Source organism: Argiope bruennichi, chromosome 6, assembly GCF_947563725.1.
Source record: "Argiope bruennichi chromosome 6, qqArgBrue1.1, whole genome shotgun sequence".
NCBI classification, from domain to species: Eukaryota; Metazoa; Arthropoda; class Arachnida; order Araneae; family Araneidae; genus Argiope; species Argiope bruennichi.
In genome coordinates, this window is record NC_079156.1 from 5557348 (window position 1) to 5569843 (window position 12496).

At 30.4% G+C, this 12496-nt stretch overlaps 1 protein-coding gene across 2 annotated transcripts in view; it reads right to left on the reverse strand.

The window, feature by feature from the left end:
* LOC129971560 (uncharacterized) overlaps nt 1-6758 on the reverse strand; it is a 31447-nt gene extending 24689 nt beyond the window's left edge. For both annotated transcript variants that reach the window (XM_056085441.1, XM_056085440.1), the window contains exon 1: nt 6556-6758. In XM_056085441.1, coding sequence (XP_055941416.1) covers nt 6556-6561 — 6 coding nt within the window. In that variant the 5' untranslated portion in view covers nt 6562-6758. The remainder of the gene's footprint in view (nt 1-6555) is intronic.
* Nucleotides 6759-12496: the final 5738 nt, after the last annotated feature.

The following is a 12496-nucleotide window of genomic DNA, read 5'->3' on the forward strand; positions in this document are numbered from 1 at the left end:
TAACCTTGTACTCAAGATCATCGATATCAAAACAAAGGAAATACTGTTGTCTTTTGAAAACACTAATCTCGGAGAAGGTCGATAACATCTTGGTTGGAAAAAAAAGCAGAAGGTCACGAAAAGCTCCCCTGAAATCTCTTTCTAACCAGCCCAAGATCACCACGTGCACAAAAGATAACTGGCCTCATCAATAGACACAACCACATTAAGTCCGAACTTTCAGTTAGTTTTTATCCGGTGCCATTGAAGACCAATGAACCTAGAAGTAGGTGGGGAGCATGCAAATGAACCAGAGTAGTAGTTCGAACGAACATTGTGGAATATTATACCTGATATAGTGACAGCTATAATTTATACTTCTCATTTGCATTCCAGTTATAGCTGTCGTCTGAATACGAAATGTTCTTTGCTTTCTAGTCATCGAGGTTCAGCAGAATTCCCATATTTACGCACAAAAGACTTCCAATATTGTCAATAATTTTACCAAATTGTGGCATTTCAATTCTTTCTACCTGCATTTTTTTTTCTTCTTTTTAGCAACTCGACCATTTTTCTCCTCCGGCATTCAAAACCCTTACGTTATTCGAGCTCTTTTAAATGAACGTGATCTCAGTCTTCATAGAAGCTTCAGTATACCTTGAGTCAATAATACTAATTTTGAAGATGTTCTGCTTTTGTACGACGAATGAGCATGAGTAAAACTCCTGTTAGGCCGATTCTCTTCGGCACAATCTGTTTATAAAAATGATTATATCCTTGAAATCTGAAATAAAATTGCAATTAGGTTACAGGAAAAGTATTATTTATAAAATTTTCAAATGATGTTTTCTCTTGCTTTAGTTTTTTTTTAATTTTTATTTTGGGCTAGTGTATTTTGTGTTTGAAAAAATTATAAATTATAATATTTTATTTTTTTAATCTTTTAAAGGAAGAAGAAAGTTTTGGTAATTTTAATTGCAACACATATTTAACGAGGTCGATTACTTTAAAACACGCAGAAATGCATATGTCCTTCAGCATTTAATAGTACATTATGGTACAAAAAACCAAATGCCTTCTATCACTCTCCAAGATGATTTATGGATTCCATTATTAGTTTCTTGCATATTTGTGACTGAATTTTTTTCGAGAAATCAAAGAGATGATATTAAACAGATTATGAAATACAAGTTCTAATAATTTCAAAACTTTTATAAGCCGCAAAAAATGCATTTGTTTCAAAATTATTATTTGTTTTAGGTAAAAGTTGTTTCTTTATTAAAATACATAATATTTTGATGGTTAATGACATAAAGGAATTTTCAATTGCGCAAATGATGTGCAATTTAAGAATTGCTCTTCTTTTTATTATTTATGAAGTATTTCCATGGTTTTTTATTATTCAATTATATTATTATGTCTAAAAATAAAACATTGATAAAATGGAAGGCGCACTCAAAGGTTTTTTTCTGTCAATAATTGTTAACTTTCTCATTTTAGAAATATTTAGAAGAAGATAATAGTTTCCCATTTCAGTAACGTATCTGAAGTATCAGTTTTAGAAAATATCAAGGTCCAGGTGCAGTTTCGTTACTTTTCATTGTTTCTCAAACGTTTGGGTTTAAATGATAAGTTATAAAGAGCAATAAGGACTATTGAGATAAGAACCGTCTGATAATGAAATAGGAGCAAGGAAATACCGGCCATAAACTTGCCTTTGAAACTAAAATTCCTGGAAAAATTCGAATAAGTTTTTATTTTGCATTGTTTTAGAGACGGTATCAGAGAAAGAATTTAATACCAAATACATCGTCTCCTAAGTGACGTAATATACTATTTATGTAGTGTAATATTTTCCTTATAAATTTGGTTCACCAAATGAACCATTCAGAGAGAAAAGTGTCACTTTTTTTTAACTGTCCACTTTCAGTATATATCTTCCAAAACAAAATTTATTAGGATTCATATTCTTTATTTCTATGTAATTACAATTTGCTTTCACATAATTTTATAAAAATTTTTTAACAAACTTTTCTATTTCATTTTTCTCTATCAGTGAATTTTGCTTCACCACATCTACATTCACCCATAACCAAGTTGATTGAGTTATTTTTCGAGGAGGAGTACGTTTAGACAATGATCCTAATCCACCTCCTAAATTGAGGTATTATATTATTTTCCGCGATTATTTCCGAAAATATAACTGTACAAAAAGGAGTTTTACACCGTTTTAAAGTATAAAAAGAGTCTTTTTAATCATATCGTTTTAATAATCACATGGATTTTTGCAAAATTCAAACCGTTTTCATTATTTCATCAAATATATAATGATTGAAAATGAAAGGAGAAGGATTCTGTTTAATAACTGTGTCATCTGGAAGACAGACAAAAATGTGAAGTTACAACATCGCGGCATTTAGAAGCTAGACGAATTGGATATTTAAATTTTATTTTTCCCTATGATGCTATGGGACTGTATCCATTAGAAGGGTTTCATGTGTACAGTGAATAGAACTAAAGTAAGACAATTAAAGCAGCACGACTTTAATGTCAAAGAATTCGACGGAATCAAAGGATATGAAGATATATCTGAAAATAAATATAAACATTATTCACGCCAAACCAGCTGATGTTAGAAATTTAAAATGAAGGAAAAGATATGCGTTTCTTCAGAAACAAGCAGATGTATTATTCTTATGCGCTGTCATGTGATAAGGTCATACGCACGTATCCATATATTTTGGGAACGCAGAAACAGCTGTTATTATCTTGACAGTTTTATTCACTTTCTTAGAGTAACAGACTTTTCAAAGTAAATCCCACGCACATGGGATCCTGTTTAGAATCCTTCTTTCACGAGGTTTTTAGAAAAGAGATAAACGATACTACGATTATGTGACGTTATATTATTTTTAAGCTTATTTCATACTCACTGCAACATAAACAACATTCGGAGAAATAAAGAAATCATTTTTTTAAATATAATTTTGTAGAATACTGGCCGTTTTTGGTGACCTATTTGCTCTCCAGGAATATCGATTATGTTTTACCTCCACTTAACTTAATTGTTGCAAACCTGAAATTTCTTTTATATTATGAACTGAAGGAGGAAGGAAAAAATTTCCTTGGAAATAATAAAAAAAAGCAACATTTTCGTCATTTTAACAATTGAAAAAATAAAGGGGAGTAAATTATTCAATGAAGCAACGAAATGGATTTGAATTTCATAACAACAACAACAAATTATATATTAAACTGAGATTTAAAACTGTTTTTTAAAATTATTAAAACTAGGAAAATCTGCACAAAAACTTTATATTCATTTTTAATTTAACTTTAATTGTAGGAACGATACCGCGCTTCTCAAAAAATGCATTTAACATTGTCGTAATGAACGTGCAAGGACACGGTAACTAAAATAATCAAAAGTGTTGCTGTAAAATATGTTTACTAATATTTTTCAAAATTTATCAAATTTAAAAAGTAAAACTGGGAATATCTAAAGAGCTTATGTTTTAAATTGAATGTATCTGAACATGTTAAAAAGTTCCATTTTCGATAAAAATAACATTTAAAAAAATTCGTTTATTGGATAGACCAGTCTTTGAGCTGTCCAAAACAGGTTTAATTTTGCCTCTACGTTAATTAGAATTCAAGATATTAATTTTTCATAATTATCGATAAACCGGAAGTGGACATTTAAATAAACGGAAGCACCGATTTAAAGGGCCGAAAAACATGTTAAAAATTTGTATAAACACAAATTTAGTTTAAATACGGAAAATTTTTTGACGGAAAATTGCAAAATGCCAGTGAGAGTTTTAACGGTGTTTTATGGAAATTTGTACCTAAAGATATCTTTGTGGAACTCCGAACCCTCAGATTAGGGCATTTATGACTGTAATACACTTTAACGAAGGTTTTATAAGATTACTGATTATTCATAAGGTTATTGAAGTGTATCCTAGTGCAAATGCAGTTAGAGCATTTGCTGAGATTGACAAAGACAGAATAAAAGAATCTAGGCGGCATTCACTGACAAATGCAAAAATTGCCAAAAAAAAAAAAAAAAAAAAATGAAAAAAATGAAAATTATTAAACCCCGAAAAGAAAGAAGGTATAATCTATAAATTTGGTGAATTTTAAGTATGTACGCATATAATTTATTATTAAAACAGGTTACTGTATACTTTAAATGCATTTTTCTTAAAGTTGATTTTTACTTATTTTTTGCTCACTTCAAATCAAATAACTCAAAATATAATTATCATATTTCTATTAAATTTGGTGAACTTTGTCTTTATACTATTTTATAGGGAATGAAATAAACGAATTTAGATTGAGTGAATATTTTTTTTTAATTTATAGCCTATTGTTTGAATAATAAAGTCATAAATTTATTAAAAATTTCGTGATGAATTTTCTACTGATTCTAAAATTTTTCACTTATTATTATAACCATATGCTTGTAGTTCATTCCCTAGAGAAAACTATGCAGTATATTTTGGTATAAGTTTTGTTCGGATGAGAATAATGGTTTTTGGTGTAGCCAATTTGAAGTTTTTAAGAATTTGCTTAAATTTATGCTATAAATGCCAATTTATTAATGTTTATTTCAAATATTGACATTCTATTACTAATCTTTAATAATCTTAAACCCATAAATATGGTTAAAGTATGTCTACACCATATTTTTCTAAAAAAGTGTTCCGAACATGTTCGGATACCTTAAAGTAACGAAAAAATGTTTTTGTGTGAAAATTAAGAAGTAAGGGGAGTACAACTTAAAATTTTCTATTAAACCTTTATTAAAAATTAAAAAGTTTGTTTAGTTATTAATACCACGTGAAAATATGGGGATCTAGGTCCAACGATGCGCACTGTAAGACGTTCTGAAGCAGATTTTTTTTTTTTTTTTTTTTTTTTTTTGCCTTTTTTATGTCATATCACTCAGTTTACAAGTAATATATAATATATCTATAAAAAATCTGTTAAAAATGATCATGCTTAAAATTATGCTAAATTATAGTGCTAAAAAATAATCTTGAATTTATCCAGAGGAAGATAAGCCCCAAAGTGGCTCGAGCTCTCATATCAAGAGAGCTGCAATGAAAATGGGGAATCACCTATCTAAGGAAATATTGCGTCTGATGATGCAAGTCGGGCATTTTAAAAGTGTTCTCAATTCAGATAGAATGCTTTCAGATATTCATTAAAAAGAAGAAGCGGTTTAATTCAAATACTGAATACTTAGACAGAAGAAAATATATATTACATAAGTATCTAGTCAATGGATAAAAATTTTATAAATCAGAGGAGCACACCAATACATGAAACACATTGCACGTTTTTTTTTTCGTGATTTACAAATTAAATCCTTCTTGATTTAAGCGAATAAAAATTCTAATTCATATATTGACCATGTATCATTATCTTCTCAAATTGGCTAGCAAAAAGACAAGAGAATAAATGCATATTTAGTTTTTATAGTTTTTTTTATTCAGGAAACTGGACAGGGAAAATGGATTGCGATAATGATTTTTCGATTTCCACTGTAGTTTTTGAAATTAAACCAATTAGATATAATACTAGTAAAAATTATTTTTATAAACCAGCAACGTTATTTATACTCGTTAACTATACAATTCTATAAGCCACCACTGGTTCGCTTATCTATTCATGCTACAAATAACATGATTTAATATAATAAAATCTGCTACTTTGTTTCTGAAAAATAAATGCATCTACTGGTAAAAAAGACAGCTAAATGAAATGGAAAATGCAAAACCTTTGCACATAAAATGAGTTAGTACTTCAACTAAATTTCAAAGCATATATAGAATTGAAATACACTGATTATTTTTTTATCTAATGAAGTTTATGATTTGGTGTAATACGTTCTTGTAAAAAAAGTGGCAATGAATAGCCTTTTTGCACATTAGATTTCATGAAGATTATTTCATATTTTGGTCATGCATAACTATAACTATAATGTTTAGCAAACAAAAAATAATATTTTCTTGAGAACATTATAGAAGATGTTTATAAAAAGTTTAACAGAGGAAAAATATACACTTTAAAGTATTAAAACCAATTTAACTAGCAAAAGAGCACAGAAATTTGTGTTACAGATCATATTTAAAAATATCTTAAATTTTTTTTAATTAGAAAAAATTGATGAGCAACATCCATTAATATGTTTTGGAAATATAATTTAATAAATTTTAAAATGGTGAAAAATTATTATCGGGTAATATTTCCGGAAGATGAACTTTTTTAACTTTCGAAAAGTTAAAAATTTTTCAGTTGAGGACAACTGAAAAAATGTTGCTCAATTTTTTGATTCCTTCAAATTCAATAAAACCGTTCCGAGATATAGATTTTCGCCTTCAAAAGCAAATAAATATATGACATCAGGGCCTAATTTTCTTTTTTGTAGAGCGCTAGAAAATTTACAAACGTATATTCGTTCTCGGTAGAGATTAAGATTTTTGTCTTAAAGGACTTCTTCTCCCGCAGGTCTAGTTACAAGTAATTTACAATATCTAAATAATAATTTTAAAAAATCATACTTACTTGCATCTTTAAAGTATTGTTCCTTTCGATTTTTCTATGAGTGAAATTAGACACAATAATTGATTCCAATGGTTATTTACATACTTAAACTAGTGATTATCTCTTTCTGAAGTTATTCCTGTTTGTTATGAAACGGTTTTCTGTCCAAAGGTAACTATCGCTCCTTGAGTTTCGTTCGTCTGATAGAAAGAGAGCATCCCGCTGAGCAGTTTTACTGATAAATATTTTCCGATTTGCAGAAGCACCGAAGGACAGATAAAAGCTTTGAAGATAAAGAGATTCATTTCGCAATAGAGATTCGTTTCTTTTGTTTTAATTTTAGGTTCACTTTCTTTTTTTACAAGCAACGAGTTTCGTATTGAAGAGTACAATCATAATGACATACTAATCTTTATAACTGTAGCGAAAATTCTGATTTTTAGAAACAAAAGATACCAAATTTCAAATATTTCAATTATAACTACTAAATCATTGTAAGTAATAAACTTTCATGTCGAACCCACATTCTCAGTTGTTAATTGTAAAGATTCTGGGTACTACCATGTATAAAATATTTATATTAAATTTTTATGTAAATAATTGAATAAAATTGTTTTATATCCACTTTTGAACAAAGACTCATAAACTTTAATTGTAAGAAAAGTAAGACCGCAGTTAAGACTCGAAATCGTCTTGGAGCTGAAGTATTTGACCTAGAGATTGTCAGATTTTATTAAAATATCCATCATTTGCTTAAATTCAATACATAATTCATGACAAATCCTATTTTAACTTTTTTTTATCAATAATCTTTTATATTAAAAGTTAAATCATCCGTTACGATCCTACTAGTTGGTATGCGTGTTCACTGTAGGGGAAGTAAGAAAAACTCTAATCTTAGAGAAAAGAAATAAAACTTTTTATTTCATATGACAATTCAAGAACGTCATTTACAAAATTGGCATGTAAAGTATTTGTTTTCTTCCTATTCTCTTCTGTAGCTTTCGTGAACTGGGTCTACAGTTCCCCAGTGGAAAGCACCCACTTCACAAATTTAATTTATCCTTCTTTTTTTTTTTTGAGTTAGAAAATACAATATGATAATAAAAACAACTGATGCAGATGAATCAATTTTTTTAAAAAATTCTTTTGCTTTGGTGATTTTTTATATGTTTCTACATTTGATTATTTTTTGATGAGTTTTTTTTAATTTAGTGCAATACATCTTCTTTCAACTAATAATAACTTCAATATTTTCTTCTTCTTTTTATTTTATTTATATACTAATTCTTTTTTATATGGTGAAGATGTTTTCCCCCTTTCTGCTATGATTTGCTTCGATTCTCATGTTTACAACTTGAGCTGACTTAATTTCATTGGACGATATAGCAAATGCTGAAAACTTTGCATTAGTTTGTCTCCTCAAAACTTCGGACTAATCTTTTACAACACAATTTATTTGAAAACAGTTTACCGTTCTTAGTTTCCAAAAGAGGTTTAGGCTTAGCTGGAACTTCAAGATTCTTCTGTACTTCTAGATCTGGGTTACCACCTGCAGTTCAAATCCTGGAAAGTGGATTTTCCCTTAAGTGGATTTTCTTCTGGAAATAGGTTCTCTTATGCAATGTGAGTAAGTCTGGAGAAGGAGGTTCACCTGTGGTTATTGAAGGAGAAAAAAAATGAACAGAAAAATTGTTTCTGTTTAGTGAATATACTCCTATTTACTTGCACCCATTAATTGCAACATGCATTCGTGAGGTTTTAAGGAAAGTAATGCCACACGGTTTTATACTTTATTAAAATAGTAATAGAAAATATTATGATCCATTGTCATGGCTCTTGTTGGTAACTGATGTTCAAAGAAATCTCACAGAAGCTGCTGCCTCGCGTGGAAATAATTGGGTGACAAGTTTAACAAAATGACATTTCTTATTCAAGCCGTATTTATAAGATCAAAGATCTTCGTACAAGTGCCATGGCTGCTCAAAATCAAAAGAGCTAGTTTTCCAACTGATGATTTACTGAATTTTATGAACTTCTAAAAATAATACACAATTTTTTTTTGCAACAACCGTCTAGAAGATTTCTCATACAAACCTTCAAGCAAATCAAAACATTTCTCAAGAGAATACTTGATGCGGTTCTTAACATTGAAGGATTCTCTGAAAGTTGCAAGAAAACCTTGTTCTTATGTCTTTTAAGAAAACCATATAACTAGTTTGCTCCATATAACCACTAAACCATAAAACTAGATCATCTAAATTTCATCATAGAACTCGTACTGAATGTTTTTTTGTTGTTTTTTTTTTGGTTACAAGAACATGTGTTTATATTTGGATATCTGTCAAAACTGAACTGAAGTGTTTACTCCCGAGCAGTAATATATGATTCACCAATATTTTTTTGTAGTTAAAAAATATAGAAAGGTGCGTGGCCCCAATCCGCCTTTAATAGTTTCTCGCTTAGAAGTCAGATTGTTTTCTCTAGTCCTCCTTAATCTATTTCCTAAAGTATTCTGTGGAACTCTGCAGATTTTTAAACTTTTAAGTATGAGATCAAATTTAGCCCCAAAATTGACGATTTGTCATTCCCCAGAAAATGTTTGGCCTATTGGATATTACAATTTAACCTTTAATCGTGGAACAATAGAAGTTAGAACTGATTTTACTCCGAGTGCGGATGTTTTAAAACTGAAACAGAACCGCTCTGCTATTGAACTGAATCCTTGGTAAGCGCATAATAAGTTGCACTAAACAGAGATAGCTTAGGGACAAAAGAACAAATTCACTTACCCAGACACTGTGAATTCAACAACAATGAAGACATTATTCCTGGTTTTCTTCTTGACTAGTAGATTATAATTAAGAATCTGACCACTAGAGAACAGCTCCATAATCAAGGCATCCTGCTCATCACTCTGCCCTACTTGCAAATCCAGCATGCAAATTTAAGAAAAAGCATTTTTTTTTGCCTGCCATACTAAGATGAAATCGGGGAAAATACCACCTTTTTTTTATTTTTTTAAAAAATAATTTATTTAATTAATATTTTTTAAATGGGCTTTATTCAGATTTTTTTCATATTGGTTGTTCATATAAAAGATATATTCGATCAAATAAAATTCAAATTTGAAACAAATATAATTCGGAAGTTTGATAGCTGTTGTTAAATGGAATACCCGTATTAAAAAGACACTGCTGTGACAGTCATAGCAGTATATAGGATATCAAGAGAGAAGAGTATGTAAAAACATAAGATTTAGGGGAGTTAGACTGCGCAGTTAGGTGAATAAATGAATAAAAATTTCAGTCAGTATTATTTGAGTATTTCTTTTAATTTAGATACTGATGTATCATAGAGAGTTTAGAGATTAGTGTAAACTCTAGAGACCTGTGCATCGAACATAAAGCTGTTATAAAATAATGCACAACAGTAGTCAAAATCATTGTCAAAATTCGCCTTAATCTACTCTTTAAATAAACGCTAGTGGCAACTATGAGAATACGTTTATTAATTCCAACCAAAGATGCAGCATCAAGTGGTGGTGTTATTCACTAAAGCGTGATTCATGCAAGTCCAATATCTTCGAATCTTCATTCATATAACTTGTCTTTTTAATGGAAATCAGATAGCCGAGTTCAGAAATTTATTTGCATTTTACAAAAGAATATTTTATTATTGTCCACGAAATTTAATTTTCGATGGAATGTCCTTGGATTCTAGACATCTTAGTGAAATCTCAGTATTTGATAAATACTTATGATCTTATTCTACAATTATATTGGTATTCTGATGATTAAAAATATTTTAATGATATATAACTGTTTCATTCATCTGAAAACTGTAAGCATCGCCTGCGCTTACATTATAATTAAAAATTAATTGAATTTCGGAATAAGGCCTTTTCCTTATTGTTAATACAACAGGATTTTACCTTTTTTTCTCCATTTGATATGATTCATTCACATGTTTGATCTAATTAAAATGTCACGATGTATGTTAAATATCTTCTGCCAAAATTATGCAACGTTATTCATAAGTTGCATGTTTACTAGAATGAGCATCAATGTAATGTTACTTTAGGTAAAGGATCGATGAGATCTATAAAAATGTGTGGTTCGTAATAAAACGTCTATAATGAAGTTACACATATTGCAGCATTGAAGAAAGACAGTCGAATCTCCATGGCCGAATGGTCATGGCACTGGTCTCATAATCAAGAGACCGTGGGTTCTATTCCAGAATAGAGACAATGCGATTCATAGTATATGTAAATATTTAGTTCCTTTCTTTTATGTTTTCCTTTATTTCATGTTCCAGAAGATACTGGACATTTCTTTAGTTTACCAGACAAGTGAGGCCGGGATAGCCTGGTTGGTAGAGCGTCGGATTCGCGTCTCGTAGGTTGCGAGTTCGAACCCCGCCGTGCCCGCGTGCTTGGTGGCTGACGCGCGTTTAATCTGTCGTGGTCTCAAAGTCCTCCATGTCGAGAGTAAAACCACTGGGAGTGCTGGATCAGGGGTGATCGTTCTCTGATTCAGGTCTAAATTACGATCTGTGGTTAAGTGAATGAAATGCATGAATGAAGTCCCCCCGTAAAAAGGGTTGTGACATGTGTGTAGCTAAGTCGTTCTCTTGGCCCTAGATGGCGCTACTATAGAAACAAGAGGCGCTCCCCCTCAGGTTTAAATCGGCTGTCTTCGATCAGCGGGCTTGTCCATGGCAAATGCCATAAGAAACAACAACACCAGGCAAGTGTTCTGGATGGACTTTTCTTACTGTCTCCAGACGAGTATTCTGGAACTTTCCCTGCGTGTATAAAAGTTGAAGATTTGTCAGTCACTGTGTTCTGAGTTCAGTTAATAAATTGGTTTAGCTCTACTCCTTGTGTGTGTCATTGAGTTCAATATCATAGTATCTACGTGACAATATCTACATTTGAAATTTCTCCATCCGCCAATGTAATGCCATGAATTTACAATTGAAACAGAAGTTTTTGTTTTTTTAAATCCGATCCTCAATTCGTTCATTTATATCCAAATTAAAAATTCGTTTCGGATTGACATTACTACGGCATTTTTGAGACGACTTTTATAAGTTAAGGCAGCCTTAAGATGACGAGGATAATTGATCTAACATAGTCTTTCTTCTAAATGACACTTCGACAAGGAGCTGCTGCTGAATAAAATCTCATTTTCATTTAAAATTTTCTGTTTTATTTAGCTTCTAAAATTGAAATGATGATGTTTATATTCTCTAGCTTTATTTGATGTAGCGATCTTTTCCACGTAAACTAACTTTTCATAAATTTTTTAAAGGAGTGGAATGTAAAAATAGTAGAAAAGAATTGATCACTGAGTGCGGTGTAACTCAATACGGCATAAAAAAAATTATTAAATAGTTTGCACTAACCAATTCGAATTCATTCGAAAAAATGATTCGCTTACTTTTCTGACACTGTACAATTTTACTGAAATACGACAATGTTTGTATGTAAATATGACAATGAGAAGGACTGGTTCGATTCATTTTGTATCTACACAGGTACTATAAGATTTATACAAGTGACAATAATTCTAGACATTTGTGTAAGTCATTTTTACTTTCTCTTATGCGAAATATAAAAAGAGTATTGTAATCGTCAAAACATTTCGTTATTTTGATGAATCTTCATGTTTTAGATCTCGAGGAGTTCGAAAAACGCACTTTTGGAATATGTCTGTCTGTGACAAAGATAACTCAAAACCGCTTTGAGCTAGACGGATGAAATTAGATATACGGTCTTTACACCATATCGCATTTCAGAGAATGTCTGTTTTCTCCGCTGTTCGAAAATAAGTTAATGCGATGACTACAAAACGAAGAAAGCTAAATGGATAAAATTCTGTGCACAGATTTACCATCTATATTGTACTCACTTATCAGATTTCCAGCCAAATTAACTATGGGTCGACCGTTTGAA